At 32.4% G+C, this 16,954-nt stretch overlaps 2 protein-coding genes across 4 annotated transcripts; one reads left to right on the top strand and one right to left on the bottom strand.

The window, feature by feature from the left end:
• The first annotated feature begins 1,440 nt into the window (after positions 1 to 1,440).
• Positions 1,441 to 3,986, top strand: LOC113863540 (rho GDP-dissociation inhibitor 1-like). The gene is made up of 5 exons (XM_027497162.1): positions 1,441 to 1,816; positions 2,288 to 2,351; positions 2,439 to 2,660; positions 3,449 to 3,573; positions 3,746 to 3,986. The coding sequence occupies exons 1-5, from the start codon at positions 1,574 to 1,576 to the stop codon at positions 3,812 to 3,814; spliced, it is 723 nt and encodes a 240-aa protein (XP_027352963.1). The 5' UTR covers positions 1,441 to 1,573; the 3' UTR covers positions 3,815 to 3,986.
• Positions 3,987 to 6,646: 2,660 nt separating this feature from the next.
• On the bottom strand, positions 6,647 to 16,295 carry LOC113863250 (phospholipid--sterol O-acyltransferase). Of its 3 annotated transcripts, none has more exons than XM_027496763.1 (16): positions 16,011 to 16,295; positions 15,535 to 15,670; positions 15,293 to 15,437; positions 13,771 to 13,940; positions 13,599 to 13,675; positions 12,143 to 12,356; positions 11,878 to 12,052; positions 11,226 to 11,325; positions 10,444 to 10,538; positions 9,667 to 9,718; positions 9,456 to 9,527; positions 8,583 to 8,751; positions 8,033 to 8,137; positions 7,869 to 7,953; positions 7,479 to 7,568; positions 6,647 to 7,179 (listed from the first exon to the last, which is right to left on the bottom strand). In XM_027496763.1, the coding sequence occupies exons 1-15, from the start codon at positions 16,284 to 16,286 to the stop codon at positions 7,487 to 7,489; spliced, it is 1,953 nt and encodes a 650-aa protein (XP_027352564.1). In that variant the 5' UTR covers positions 16,287 to 16,295; the 3' UTR covers positions 6,647 to 7,179; positions 7,479 to 7,486. The 3 variants fall into 3 exon arrangements, with proteins under 3 accessions (XP_027352564.1, XP_027352566.1, XP_027352565.1); XM_027496765.1 differs by having other exon boundaries at positions 11,878 to 12,025; positions 12,146 to 12,356; positions 16,011 to 16,236; XM_027496764.1 differs by having other exon boundaries at positions 11,878 to 12,025; positions 16,011 to 16,236.
• Positions 16,296 to 16,954: the final 659 nt, after the last annotated feature.

The following is a 16,954-nucleotide window of genomic DNA, read 5'->3' on the forward strand; positions in this document are numbered from 1 at the left end:
ATGATTTGGTTTGCTCTTCTTGGCTGTCATTTTTTAAAATTATTTTTGGTTGTCGCTCAAGGTTGAGCACCCTCTTCCTTTTTAATTAACACAACACAATGGAATGCATCCAATCCAGCTAAAGGCTATAGAGCAGGAGGAAATGTGCTGCTTCTGGATTGAGACTCTTTACTCTTACAAAATAATAATAAAAAAAGGTATGAATTTATTCCTTATCCAACGCTTCTACCAACAATATTTTGTCATATACTCCGAAGTACCTAATTCTTCCGAAGTGTAAGATGTTGACATATCGTCGAACATGCATTATTAACTAGTACAAAGTGTAAATCTACTTTTTTCTATATAAAATGAGAGTATAATAGTGTTTTTGAAAATTACTTCTCTCCCTCGTTAAGTCATGCCATGTAATTTTTTTTCTTTACTGAAAGTTTTAGTAATTTAATCGTATTTTTTGTTTTTTTACATTTTATTTATGTATATAAATTCTTATTGTGTGTATTTTTAGATGCACGTTAAAAAATTATGTATATCCTAATAGCTTTTAACGATTGAAAACTAATAATATGTATGTTTACATGTTTCATAATTATGTAATTAATTTTAATTTAATATACAAATTAGAACTAATAGTGTTAAAATAAATATGAATTTATTGCAAATATGGAACTAAACATGCATAAAATATTTTTTAAAATAAGGTTATGTTTACTGACGTTGGCCAAGTGTTTGTGGAACAACCCAAATTGCAAAAGTTACAATTTCATGTTTTGATGGGAGTTATAAATCCCAAACATTACATTTTAAAAAATAAACATAATTTAAAATTTGTGTTATCGTTAACGTTAATCTAAACATGGATATTTCACTTAAAAATTTTTTTTAATTAAATTAAATTCTATTAAATCAATGTGGTTCAAAGTATTCAAAAGTAATTATAATTTTTCTATTTTATATTAGTTGTTATTTAGTACTGATGTACATGTCTTAAAAAAGTAGTTTGATCAATTATTGTAGAATTTTTTTTTATTAAAATATTCCTATTAAAAGTACTAAAATTATTATAGTAGTTAAGCGATGACTAATTTTAAAATTATTTTAATTGTTAGTTGCAAAAAATATGTTTAACAAATAAAGATATTATTAAAAATAAATTTTTTATTTTATAAAATAAAAAATAATTCAAAATAAATAACAAATATTAGGAAAAACTAACATGATGACCGTGGGAGTAATTTACAATTTTACAAATATGGAAGCAGACAGAGGCAGAGAGGAGTACTGTGGAGAGGAGAGTTGGGCATGCGCTAACAATGGACACAGTTTGTGGGGACAAATGTTAATGAAAATATCGAAACTGAAACCGACAGATGCACCCTAAATTGTTGGTGTCAGTCAACATTTGTAACAAAGACAAGACATTGTCAATGTGAATGTGTCACTCTTCTTTTCCCTTCTCAACCTCTCTCTCTCTCTCTCCCCCTTTGAATATTGTATTGTGCCCAAAAATCCACACACAAGTCACTACTATAACATAACACAATAGCTGAAGTAGTAAGAGAGAGAGAGAGAGATGGAAGGTGGGAATGGGAAGAGAGCACAAGAAGATGCAGGCCCTTCGTCTGCTTCTGGGATTGATGGAATCAAACAAGAAATGACTGGAAGACCGTGTGAAGCCTTAGATGATGGTAAGAAAGAAGAAGAAGAAGCAGAGGAGGAGGAGGAAGAGGAAGAAGAAAGCACTCACAGTGGTAAAAGTGGTGTCTTTGTTCCTGGTCCTCTTCTTTCTCTCAAGGAACAGATCGAACGAGACAAGGTTTTCATGATTTTCACCTCCTCTCTTTTATTCTACATTTCCCCTCAATTTCTTTGATGTTCTGATTTGTGGGTTGTCGGGAAGATTGAATTTTTCTGGTTTCTGAATGTTGTAATGGGTTCTGTCAGAAACCTCTCTTGAATTGCAAAGCTGAATTTTCACTAGATAAAATGTTTAAAAAGGAATGCCAAACAAAATGGAATGGTGAAATACTCTGTAAGGTGTATACAAAATGGTTCGACTAATTTCAGGTATTTTAAAAGTTTTTGTGAAATATCCTTTTCAGAATACTGTGGCTAAATTGTTCAGAATTTATTTATTTATTTCAGTAGATGCTGCATATGATATCCAAGTAGTATCTCATAGGTTGATTTGCATCGTTAATTAATAAGGTGATTTTTACTAATGTACCTACAGAATATTGATATTTACTAGTCTTTTTCTGATTTTTGAGGTAATTGTGCTGTGCAGGAGGATGAAAGCCTAAGGAGGTGGAAGGAGAAGCTGTTGGGTTGCTTAGAAAGCGATTTAGATGGTTTGTTTGAGGAGTTTGTTTATTATCCTTGTTTATGCTTTATAGCAGTTTTTTCTTGCTTCTATTTTAAGTTCTTTCTTTTTACAGGTCAATTGGATCCTGAAGTAAAATTCCACTCTATAGGAATTCTCGCTGATGATTTTGGTGAAATTGTTACTCCTCTACCTGTGGATGAAAATCAGAATGGTCGCACTCTATTCACTCTCGGAGAGGGTTCTCGCTATCAGCTTAAGCTAAAATTTAGTGTTCTGCACAACATTGTGTCTGGCTTGATGTACTCCAACACTGTGTGGAAAGGAGGGCTTCAAGGTGCACAGCTAATATTTTTCTCTGTTTCTGTTGGTTAGATAGTAAACACTGTAGGTTTATGATTATTGAGTTTCAAAAGCCAAAGGTTTGAAACTATTAGTATCTTGTTCTATGACTCAGTTTAAAACTGTCTCTTAACCTTTATAGGGCAATGCTAACAATGCTCAATGAAGTATTAACTTAGATAAGTTCATGAGTTTTGAGTCTGTAACCTGAATTCTATGATGTCAGGCTTCCTGATAAATGTTTTGGTATGTTTGAGAAACAGTTGGTAATAGTACCAAGTATTTGATCTATTCTCATATCATCCTTGTAGTCTGGAGTTGGCCTAAAATGTTGCATTTTTGGTGATGATTAAGGTCCTTTCTTGTTTTATTTTTATGCTTTATTAACCTCATATTGGAGGACAAAGGGTAGCACAAGGCAGCTAGCCTGCAAATAGTAAATGCTGTCTGGTAGGGTTTCCTGCCGTCAAGGAGATACTGTATTTTAGTTCAGATTTAGCAGTCCAGAACTTTATGTTAAAACACTGGGTTAACCTCAAGAAAAGGCCTCAAACAATATTTAATGCTTGTTAGTTGCAAAAAACTTGTTTTCTTGAATAAGAAATTTTATGTGGTCTGTATGGTATGGCATAGAAATGAGAGCATAAATGGCACATGACAATTGAGTTGCATTACTGCATTTATTTATTGACATATATTGTTAGAGATTTGTCAAATGGTAATGACATCTTTTTTTGTGTATTCTTACATTTATAATTTGATTGTATTCTTGGGCTTTTTCAGTTGATCAGAGCAAAGGAATGTTGGGTACTTTTGCTCCTCAAAAGGAGCCATATGTGTATGCCTTGAAAGAGGACACCACTCCCTCGGGTGCACTTGCAAGGGGTGTTTACTCAGCCAAACTTAAGGTATGGGAAAGTAATAATACATTTTCTTTTTTGCTTTGATTTTGGTTATTCAATTTAATATGCATTTTTTTAATTTTGGTATAACATAATACCTTCTCACTCTTCACTTTCAATTTTACAATGAACTATTATTATATTGCATAAACTTGTTCCTCTTTGGTTGCTGTCTCAGTTTGAAGATGATGACCGAAGGTGTCACATGGAGCTCAAATATTTATTCGAGATAAAAAAGAGAAGCTAGTCCGTTATTGTTTTTATGTATCATTTTATCGTCCTCCCAAAATCCTTAATTAAAATTCTGAAGACGTGTTACTGATTCTACAGCTTTGTATTTGCTTACTAAAGCACAAAAAGGTAATGAACTCGTTTTATCCTCCGGAAAATGACTATACCGAGCCAGCCAGAGTCACAATCCACAAGATTTGGCAATTAAAAGTTCATGATTGATTTTTAATACTTTAATTATATACGTTTATGAAAAATTACTCAGGCCAGAACATTATATTAAATTTGAGTACAAGATAGAGAATACTTTTTGAAATTTCCTTTCTCATTATATATATTATATACTTCTTTTTTTCAAATACCACTGCAAAAAAAAAAGAAAAGAAGAAATGGTATATCATAACAACTTGGTATTAAATTAGCATCTTGTTAACATATTTTATGTCTAACAGAAATTGAACAATTAGTATAAAAAAAGGTAAGGTATAATATATTATATCATATTATCAAGTGACTTTGTTAATATACAAAATTAGCACTACAGCAAAAAAATAAAAAATAAAAATTTAACATATATTATCTGAACATTAAATGTTAATATACTGCATTATTCTGTTACTGTACAATCATAAGATTTATAATAATAACTCAATTTCATAAAACAATAATTATATTAATAAAAATAGTTCTAACCTGTCATTTTTTATTCGTTACTAAATGACATTTTTTTGTACCATACTATTACTTAAATTTAATTTATCACAATTTGAATTTACATTCTAAGTTTTAACACCATATTAATTCAAAGGGAATAGAGATGATGTGGTTCAAGTCAAACACAAATTTTCTTCAAATTTAAAAACATTATCCCTCTAATATATTTTTGAAAAATAAAATCAACTAATAATAATAAATATATATTTTATCATGGGTTATTTTTAAAAAAATTTCATCATTATTTAACTAATAATAATATATTTATTATATATTTAATTTAAAATTTATTTTTAAACCGTTTGTACAATCATGATAAATCTCCTAATCAAAGTTTTCTCAAATAAAATCATTTTTTTAATTTTAAAATCAAATATCTAAAGTATGAGTGTCACAAACATGGATAAGAATCCGAGGCCAAATAATTCTTCTAGCATTACATGCTCTTCTGTAGAAATATCTTCTGTAAACCACGATTGCTAGCTTAAGGAATCAACATATATTTCTAGACCAACAATGGAAGCAACAGAAGTGTTTAATAATAATCTAGTTCCCGCGTTATCATAGCTGTGGTTGCCAGTTACAAGTCTTGGTTCCATGGCATTCATGGCCATCTCATATGGAGAAAAATGTCTTTTGTGGTTTGATTTTATGGATTCAACTTAACCGTAATCTATGAAACACCAATTAATTTCTCATTTATTGGTCTAACTGCTGGAGATAGCTTTGTGTGTGGACTTCTAATGGGTTCTAATCAACCATATTGCTGGGGTAGCAGTGTCTACATTGAAATGGGTGTGCCTCAATCAATGATAAAATGAACTGAATACCTAGAAATTAGTGCTGGTGATTACCATGTTTGTGGCATTTGATATGAATCACATTTCTATAGCTTCTTTGCCTGGAATGTTTGAAAGGAGATAGAGAGAGAAAGCATTTGGGAAAGGAGAAGGACTAACACCTCATATTTTATGAAAGACATTGACTGCACACTTACATTCGGGTAAGTAAACGTTTTAAGCAAAAAGATTATTTAAACAAAAATAAAATTGAGTTTTCACGTTAATCGGAAAAAATCTGAATCCAATCTCAATTTGCCAGGCAAGTTAACCAAATTTTAACAAAGAAAAAAACTCAACCAACAAAAATTTCGAATGTAAAAACAAATAAATTCTTTTTTTCTCCCAACAAATAAAAAAAAAATATTTTTTCAAACGTAAAAGACAAACAGAACCTCATTATTTACTTAGTAAGTTATATCAAAAACTTTTTCATCAGTTATTTAATTTAAAAGGTTACATTTTAGGTCTTTTAAGAAAATCTTTAATAGTAATGAGAATGTATCAAATCAAACCTTACCCAGGCCATTTCTACCATCTATAACCAAATAAAATCACAAGATCCCATAAAAAAAATGATCGAACATAAGATTTGCAATGGAATATTTATTACTATCCCTATTTCAACCGAGTAAGAAAGAATTGGATTGAGTAAAAATTAATTAATGCTTGAAAAGGTAGTATCTAAAAATAATTGCAGTAATTTTGTCAAATGCCTAGATTAAAAGGAATTAGTTATGGACAAATGTTAAATACAGTTCATAAATATCGAGTGTTATTCACCAATCAAAATTAAGATTTTATCTATATATGATAATATTAAAGATAGAAAATTTTATTAAAATAAAATTCTAATTAACAGCACCTATAAAAGAGTTAATAACTTGTTTCCATTGGTTATCCCGTTTGCATTTTAAAATATTACGCTCAACTCCCTTGTTGAGGGGGGGTAGGGTAGACCATAAAACCAAAGATAGCTGATAATGAAAAGGAATCTTTCTCACAAACAAGAGCTTATCACATTACAAAATTGTTTTTCCTTTCCTGAGAAGGGGCGTACAACATCAAAACTGAACAATTTAACACATGATTATAAATCTTTGGATTATACATCTTAGACTAACAGAGCCTCAGTTTCAGAATATGTTTGTGGTGTAAATCTTAGGCAAATAGAGAGAAGTAGTAGATATGTGCAATTGTAGTGAACGACAACAAAGTTGTCAGCTTCACTATTGTCATTTATACGTTCCCATGTCAACTTTTTCTAATAGATTATACATATCAATATAGCCCGTATGTTTCTTAGATATAGGAAACTGTCAATCACCAACCCATAGACCAAAATTCTTTGTTATTTCTTAGAGATGGCAAAATGGAACTGGTCACTCAAGTAACCAACGGTAAAATGATGCTACTAACTTAATCAATAGCAGGGTAAATCATGTTTCAAAAAATAGAAGGCAATGGCCTGAATTTCATTTTGCAGACCATATGAAGGCGCATACCAGATGCCACCAGAAATATATCAGCCATAGGTGCCCGCTACTAATAACAGTATAGTACAACATTGACTATGATCTGGCCCAATATATACTTACTGTGCAAATTGTGAGAATAATAAAGGCAGCTACTATTAACAGTATAGAAGTTGAGTCAAATTTTTCACACTAGCAAACAAAAATTGCTTGCAAACAGTGGCCCCACAAGTTTACAATGCAAAAGAATGACCAAACTCCAAAAATCACAGCTAATCCGAGGATGAATTCTGGTATTCAAGAGTACTGGGCCAACTGGTAGAAAATTTGACAGAAGGAAATCTCGTCAGCACCTGCGATGAAAATGCTGAAAGCTCATCAAGCAGTAAAAACAGAAACAAAAGTCACCACTAGTCTATATATCATTTTAGATTCCAAACAATACTATAACTGTATGACTAAAGATATGAAATACCATACAAGAAAAAAAAGCAAAAGACTGAATAATTGAAGGTTCAAGGCCAACTGAGCAATCGTAATTTGTAACTATCTTATCTCTTTAGGCTACCTACTCAATCATGTTTAAAATCAGATAATAGTGTGTTAAAACCCAATAATGAACAACAACTATAAGGAACGTAAGAAAAAGTACCTTCTTATTTACAGATAATGCAACAACAAATCAAATGAAGTATATTTCAACCTGCAGCTTTGTCCCAAGTGAACATCACCAAAAATGTACCTGCATTATTATAAGAAAAATGTTAACATCGGCTTTTAAGAAACTAAAAGCGACAAGAATTTATTGGAAAGAACATTTATTACATCGAAATATGAGTGTAATGAATGCCCTTGGAGTTGCATTAACAAATTCTGGGATTTATGTTTAATTCAGCTAACGTAACTAGTACCCATTTGGTGAACGTTGTTTTTTAAATTGTTTAATTCTTCCTCAATTGGAAATATGTTGGCTAAGATATTCAAAACCATGATCCTCCCAGGAAACTAAATCAAACCTTAAGTGTAGGATAAAGAAAATAACCTGTATTCACAGTAATCTGGCCATGCACAACGAGCTCTCCCATAATCCCAATAACAGTCCTCGTCTCTTAAAGGTCCACGCTTAGCTGTAATGGAACAATACCTCAAAGTAATTGGGCATTCTCAGCTGAACATTGGAAATTGTTAACAAATGCAGTGAAATACCTTTAGTGACAAAATTTGATTTTGCATCAGGATGGGTATCATGCCACAACTCAAGCCATAATTCCCTCATTAGCACTGGTGATCTAACAATGTTCCTGTGATTTGCTACAAGAATATTGTGTCAGTTTACTTGCATGTATCCTTGTAGTCAATATTTTTTTCGTCAACAGACTTGCAGATATTGAGATCATAATTCTTTCTCATCCATAAATTATAATAATCAATAAGACAAATTGGTAAATTATTATGAAACTAATAATAAAACATGCAGGTAACACTTTTCTGGGTTAATACATAACATTTAACTAAAACCTTTCCCGTGCAAAATATTTGATTTCGTATTTTAAAACCTTAATCTTATGGCTAAGTGAATGAATAAAGTGTGTGTAAATTTTATGAGCATTAACTTCTACATTCATTCAGAAAATAACAAGATACTTTTGAACTCTGAATTAACTTTACCTATGAGGCCATCATAATCTAGTTGGCTTATTTTAGTTGTAAGAAAATAGAATCAGTTAGTTCACAACTCCAAGGACAAGTCATGCACCTTTATCAAGCTCCCAAACTGCTGTCCTCTTTCCAAGAAGACTTTCAGAATCTTCATAGTATGTTATGTACTTAACCTTTGGCGATCTTTTCATGTTCGGAACAATATCTTCTCCTGGGTGATGTTCCACATTCAATTTAATCTGTACATCTGAACCATCATGCTCCGACTGAAAAGTCAGAACAAAGATAAATATAAAGATTGTCATACAATTATGAATGTGCATGCAAATGAAACTGTATGAAGATAAGAACAGGATAAATGTATGACAAGAAATGTCAGAGTTGAAAAGATAAGCTTCCTATAGATCAAAATGCATGACTTAAATTTGGTTGCTTCCAGTTTAAGTTGTTTATTGTCTGGAAATTATTAAATCAGAAATTGAGTAAAATGTCTGGGAAGTGGGAACAGAAGATAACAATTTTAATGCCCCTTTAGCTTTATCAGAGTGAAGAATTAACATGGTTTCTAGAGCCTATGAATGCTAGAGTATTTTCAGTCCACACACACACAGTATAAAAGCAGAGGGAGTGGGGGGAAGAACAAAAATCAACACCACCACATCAATCAACTATAGACATAATGAAGTGTAAAACAAATTCCATGTAGGTTTCCGTGTCAATTTCATTAATTTTCATCACAGACTTTTATGGGCTTAGAACTCGTGGTTATGCACCTGTCCTCCTAATAGCTAAGGACATGCAGCAATAGTACAACTTGTAAGTCTCAGGAAATTAATCATTTAACAAATTTGCAAATTATTTAAATTAATCCCAGAAACATAACTGTGAAAAACCCCAACAATGACACTTAATTGCAAATAAAAAGAGAATAATCAAACAAAACTCGCACATCAATTTTACACTGCAATACCTGAGGAGCTCTTGTTATGTTCACCCTAGGTCCAAGCCAGTTCTTGCACCATGAAAGGGAGTGATATGGTACCTGTAAAAAATTATTGTATTGTAATCCAATTGTTGAATGTAGATGTATGCATGCTTGAAAGTAGGAAAAATGGACGATCAATGTATTCTGCTTCCTTTATAACCACGACCACAGTAAGGGAAACATAATATAAGTTTACCGTCTCATCACCACTCATGGCTCCAGGGTTCCCTTCAACCAAATTCCCCGACCTGACAGTTGATACTAAAACACTTCAACATGTTTAAATAGAATATCCGCACCAAAAATGTGCAAAAAGTTCTGTAATGGTAATAACAATTTCCCTATTATACACATTGATTTATCAAAGATAATATTAACAATTTTAACCTACCATCCCCTCGCCCCCTCTTAACCTGCAATAATAAAGGATGTGACTAACAAAATCTAGTCTAGATTTTCTTCTTACAGGAACTGGTTATGATAAATTGGCACAGCCATGACCCAGGAAATTTTGTTAGGATTGTCTTGAAAAAAAAAGCTTATAATTCATTAATGTTGTGACACGCAATAAATCAATGTATAGCAAGACAAAGCAGTGACATAATATCCTGCACACAATTTCTATTAACTAGACAATTGTTTTCCACAATTAATGTACTTTTCATTGAATCCCTCTTTCCCCCCGATCCCTTTCTTCAAAGGTAAAAGACCAAACAAAAGAGAACATAGAAAAAGAATGAACAAGAATTCAAATATGAAAAAAGGAAGAGATGCTATTCGTTGAAGCCGCAAAATCAGAAGACCATAAACATACGGCACAGTATACATATATTTTGTAACTTTACACAACAAGACATGCTCCTTGAAGTACCAAAAAATGCACAAGAGAGAGAGAGAGAGAGAGATAATAATAGAACTTTCATTCCATTTACAAATATGAAATACCAACACACAGGAATGATCTAACAGTTACCTTGAGAATAGAGATCCTTCAAACTCATAAATGACATCTGTAATGATCCAGTTATCAGGGTAGGGCTTGCCACTAGGGGCAAAGTAGTAACCAACCTATTTTTTAAAAGTTCAAGATGCCACAATTATCTTCATAATAACACTATAAATGATCACAGACTCCAGAAAGAATTACTATATATAAATAAAGAATCTTAGGATACAGGTAAATGTTGACAATCAGAAAAAGTATTTAATATACAAAGATTTTGACAATCAACATAATTTATGGAGCTCAATAAAGCATACAAATATTTTAGCCATGGGAACTGCAAGTTATTAAGGTGCCAGTATATCAATGTAACCCCTACAAGAGGCCAGAATAATCCTTTTATTCCACTCATTATGAAATGCTTCTTTGTTGTATATTCCTCCTTCTTGTGACCTCTACTTAACACAACTGACCATAATGAGAGAAAGAATGTACGGGGTAGCAAATAAACATGATGGGAATATAAAATGTGATACTAGTACTTGTGAGTTCAACAAATGTAGATATTCTAGATAACTAAAGGAATGGAGAACTTCATAGCTTTCAAAACCAAATATAGCTCCTTATTTATGTATGCGGGTGCACCACATATATTGGCCCATTTTTTGTTACTTTTTGAGAAAAAAATCAAATAGTAATGTCAAACATGGTAAACTAAAATATAAATTTCATTTAAATGGAGTACTTTAGTATTTGCTTTTGAACTAAACATTAGAAATAACAGCATGTTCATTTGTAGAGGGAAATCGTACCTTGGTCTTCGAATCAGTGCCATAAATGCAGAAGACATTTTTTATTGGTGGCCGGTCCCAAGGTGTAAGGGGATTAACGACAGGATCATCAAGATATGATCTGAAATATTAAGCATTCAAACATATGCCTTTTCAACACTAAAACTACAAATAACAATATGAAGTTATCAACTTGTTTAGTTGTAAACGAACATCCCCCCAAAAATAGTACATAAAAATAGAAATTTATAATGGAAATGGAAACTCACTTTTAACAGTAAAACATACTGGTCAAAAGCTATAGTTCAGGGCAGCTAGTGCAATCAATATTATATAAGCATCTTTTTTTTTTTTTTTTTTTTCACAATAATGAAGCACCCTATATTACAGTTCTTTCTTTTAAAGCTCACAGTTGTAACCATATTTATAAATTAATGTGTTTAAATTTTTTCTTTTGGGAAGAAAGGGTTTAGACATTAAGTTTCATGTTCAGAACAACAGCATGGTAGGAAGATATTTTCAATCAGATAACTGCCTTTTGGCATTGTACCAAAAAAAAAAAAAAAAAGACCCCATAATGAAGCTTTACAAGTCTCAATTCTTGGTTTTTCATATAAAATTATCAAAATAATCTAGCAAAATGTAATTTAACGATTATTGAGATAATACTAACTTCTCTAACTGGTACAAGAGCCTCTTGCTGTCTGGGTCATAATCTTCAATTGCCTTGAAAAAGGAGCCATCTGATATTTCACGAGCTGAGAAAGATAATTGAGTAGGCAATCTACACTCCATGCTGGACAAGTTAGCCTCCGGTATTTCTGAGAATGAAGGATATGCATCAAATCCTGCAAGTAGATGATATAGATAGGCAGTTGGAGACCATAAGCACTATAACAAGATTGCTCACTATCAAATGCAGGGGTCAACAATCTCACCACGAGTTGCGGGAATTTCAATATTGATTATTTTCGTTGGCCATCCAGATGTGTTTGAATGAAACTCCTGCTCATCACAGTGATACGTTTGCTGACCCATGGGCCTTTTCCCATAAAAATGCTGCCAATATTTATCATCAGTTCTACAGTATTGGGAAAAAGGCATCATCCATAATGATGAACCAAAGGAGTTGAACATCAATCGAGCTGTTCCCTGATACCTCAAAAAAATTTATGATAAGCAAGTAATAAGACAAATAAAACAGCATAAGAAATAGTAAACACGGGGACATATGTCCAAATCAATCCATCTATTAACCAATAGCAGTTTGATGTTTATGTGGGAGTGGATTATCATATAGGTTCAGAGTATGATATAGAATAAAAAGGTGCAAGGTCAATAATTTCTTGACAATCATGATGCAAACTGCTAAGAATTCAAGATGCTACTTTTTATGGAATACCCAAATATCTATTCAGAACAGTATTTTCTAACATGTATGCATGATAGCCAATTGTGTAAAGTCTCATGTTATCTGAAAGATTTTCTGTCAGCAGGTTGGCACTACCAAGAATTTTGAATTCAAGTCAAGCAAAAAAGGACTTAGAAACGTGAAAATTTATAGAGGGAAATATGGGATTCCAGCAAAAAAAGTAGCTTAAACAGTTCAGCATAGCTTAATTGAAGAACATTATAAATCTCTTCAGATTCATAATTTTCCAATAAATTTAATAAAACTTGGTTTAGGGGAAAAATACATCAGCTAGGTTTCCAAAATCCAAAATATATTTTTTCTCTTCATTTTTCCAGTGATTCAGAAAATTGATTCCCTGCAGGAAATTTTAAAGTAAAATGCTCAATTTCCAGTTTCTCATGCATGGGATGATATTGAGCATTTTCATCAATAAGGGAGTTTCCTTCTCTGTTTTCTCCCCTACAACAAATTTCATCGAGACCAAAATCACACATAACTCAAACTAGAGAGACCAAAAATGAAATTATGCCAAACATAAAAGAGACACAGCATTATTCCTTAGAGAATCTTTTGATGTCTAGAGACCTCCAAATTTACTCACTATGCAGCTGTCTTTATTGCTAATGTAGCGTTAATCAATTATTCATTTAAATCAAATTACTCCACTCTTCTGCATTTATATACATCAACTGTGTCCCAGGCAAGCTTATGCTATTGTGATAAAAAAAACTTCTATTTCATAATATACCCTCTGCTAGTTATTTTATAGTCCAGAGTCTGGAACATAAAGAAGAATTCCCAGGCTCTGCCCTAGAAGAGAGCATCAGAAATACAGAAAGCCAAAAAAGGTTTATAGCAAATTGGCAATGACTGAAAGAATAACACAGCTATAATATTGGACAAGAAAAAGCCTAGATAAATTAAAAGACAAAAAAATCAAAAGTAGAAGCAAAGAGAAGTTACAAAAATTAAAAGGTAACCTCAGATACTGGAAGGCCAAATGTGAAACCAGAAAGTGTTGCTTCAATGGTTTCAGTTGCACCAAGAAGGGGAGGTCCTGAGACAACCAATCAAAGAAGGAAATCAGTATATCAATTATTCCATATCAAGAATACCCTCAAAGGGTAACAAATGTATGTAAGTAAATCATACCAACAGCAAAATAGGCATGAATATGTTGATCCAGCCATTTGATATAATGTTTTGGTGGAATTTGTAGCTTCAGCCACTCCAAGAAATAACGAAAAACATGATTACCCAATGAATGGGCAAAAACTAAGGAAGGGCCACCACGAAGTTTAAAAGCAGTTTCAAATGTCAATCTGCAATGACAAATACAATTTGGAATACGTAAATATCCTCAAGGTAACTACCAAACCAATTTCATCTATTTGCCTGACTTTTTAGAGAGAGAAAAAAAAAAAAACTGTTTGGAAATGGTGCATTCACATTGTAGTGTATGTGCATATTTGTTAATGTGCTAAGAATATATAGATTATTAGAATGACAAGGCTCCTGACAGAGCCAATTTTCAATTAATGCATACGAAGGAAATAAGGTGTAGCTTAAAGGATGAGTAGTAAAACGGGAGATAACTCCTGTTTGGAACAGAAAAGGAGGGAGGGAGTTGGAGTTTTAGTCAGGAAGTTGCAATATTAAAAATAGAGGGAGCCTGCTAGGAGTCAGTGTGTGAGTTGTGTAGAAACTGATTTCTGTTTGAGAGATTGGGACTCCCAAAATCCCCAACCCCTGTGAGAGTAAACACTTGATTATTAGTTTGCCCTGATTCTTCAATTTTGAAAGCACATTGGACAATAGTTGGGATTATGATTCATTTATTGCAATAAAGATTGTCAATTATGCTATCTGATATATAGATCCCTATCAGTGCCAAGGGTTGAAAAAGATACATCAAGAAGAAACAAAAGCCATTAAGAATGCTTAATCTTTTATGATACTTGACTTCAGTTCTCGAGTACAGACTGCATGACTGATTTGTTATGTAAGTCTTATTATTACTTTTGTTTGAAGAAGTTGAACTGTAAGAGTTGTTCAGATGAGGAATAATGAAGGGCATGGAATGGAAACAACTCCTGTGTTAGGGAGTTTAAAATTTATGAAGAGAAAAAGGGAATGTGGTAAGCGCTATTCCAAGTAGAGCGGCTAATTAAAGAAAGTAGGATTTTTTTATTTTGAAAACTTGTTTAGTATTTTACCTCATAAATTCAGTAACTTAAAATATATAGGATTACATTAAAATTTTACACATTCAGCCCTTTTACCTCCTGCCTTCTTCCCTTATTAGTCATCCAAAAAAAGTGGGAAGGGTATCTATTTTCAATTTCATCCTTATCCTTTCTATTTCATACCATTCTCTATAAAACTTCCTAACATAGACTAAAGGTAGAATGGGCAAATTATTTACTTCTGAGGTTTTTATAAATGCAAGCAGAGAATTTTACAGACAACCCAGCTAGATTCTCTCTCTAATGTAGATGTTTGAGAGAACTTTTAAGCACTGAAAAATTAATTGGTTAGCAGCAACAAATTGACCCCTTACTAAAACATACAAATCAAATTCCTTACTGAAATTTTGAATGCACTTTTAACAAGAATTTTATCCAAATCATTGCAAAAAATAACTGCCCGGCTTACAGAGTGCATGTACACTTACTTCAGCTTATGAAAGTAAAGGTCACGCTTTTCAAGCATGGAGGGTGCCAATCTCCAATCATAAGGAACAGCAATTATTGCATTAGCTTCTATGCCAAATTCAATACACCACTTAATCCATTCTTTCCACACCGAAGAAAGCGGTCCTTCAAATAAAAACTATAAGTACAAAAACTATAACTAATACAATAACAGAACAAAATCATATTTGACACAGCAATGAGAGATGAATACAAAACACACCTGTTATATAACCTGGATCAAGTTCTGTAATACCAGAAAGACCACTATCGGGACGGGACTTACAATCAGGGTGATCTGTCTGGTTGTAAGGGTCCAACACCATGCACTTGAGCCAGCAATTGACAGCAGAAAGGACCTGCAAAACAAATGAATTCTCATATTCCATAGTCAATTCCAAACTCGAAACTCGATGGGCTAATTTCATATACAGAAAAATAAACAGAGGAGATAAACCAGTGCTCAAATTCTCTGGACGCATTGAAATTCTTTCAGACGCATTGTTTTTAAAATCACGTCTTCATTGGCATATAAGCAAGCATTAAATTAATAAATCAGTATCAGTCACAGTTAATCGTAAACATCAATCATTGAGTAAAAATATCTCATGCTCTTTTCTGGGTAGCTATACATGGCAAGATTCGATTCTCATGCAGTTCAACCCGAAAGAACAGAGAGAAAGAGAGAAGGTGATGTACTTTGGTGGTGTCGAGCCAAACCAAATCGAGAGGGTTGAAATCGAGTGGGGAGTAGGGGCAGTCGAGAATGGACCATGCTCGGAGCTGAGTAGATGCAAAGCCCGGAATTATAATGCCGGAGAGCTTGGAGTAGTCGACCTCAGAGGAGGAAGCTCCAGCAATGGCGAGAACAGGGAGGAGGACGTAAAAGCAGAGCAACGGTTTTTTCTCCATTTCGGTTACGAGAGAGTGAGAGAGAGGGTGGTGGAGGGAGGAAATAAGCGTGACTCTGACCATAACTTGCCAATAAATGAAACCTCGAATCCAGCTGATTTTTGACCTTATTTTGGGATTTGAAAGTTGAATTTCTATGGGCCTTTCTGCTTCCACTTTACGGGCCGTGTTCGTACTTCTATTATTTTTTCCAACTTTTGCAATAATAAATTAAATATTTATACTTTTTAAAATTAAAAAAATAATGATTTTTATTAATTTTATATTAAATATTTATAATAAATAATAATATTACTAGTCTATTTAAAAATAAATATTTTTTAATTTAAAAATATTATAATAATTATATCTGTCAATTTAGAAAAACTGTAGTAAATTTTTAAATTAAAATTTTGTTTAAATAAATAGTTATATAAAAAATTATAATTTAATGATAGAATTTATAGAATAAATTTATTAAAATGAATTAAAAATATTACAGTTAATTTTTAAATTCTTTTAATTAGTATTTTTTTTAAATATTAAATACACATGTAATAAATTATAAAATATTTTTGTTTGTTACTATTATAGTTGTTATTCTAGAAAGTGAAAGGAGAGACTTGTCAAAGTAAGGAGTGGATGGGCACTGAGAGGCTTCTTGGAAGTTTATGCAAAAACGATGTCTATTGGATGTGGTTGCTGCAAGCTGCTTGCTTGTGAAAGGTCGATTTTGGACAAACATTCTGTAT

This window comes from Abrus precatorius, unplaced genomic scaffold, assembly GCF_003935025.1.
Source record: "Abrus precatorius isolate BTA unplaced genomic scaffold, Abrus_2018 Scaffold3, whole genome shotgun sequence".
NCBI classification, from domain to species: Eukaryota; Viridiplantae; Streptophyta; class Magnoliopsida; order Fabales; family Fabaceae; genus Abrus; species Abrus precatorius.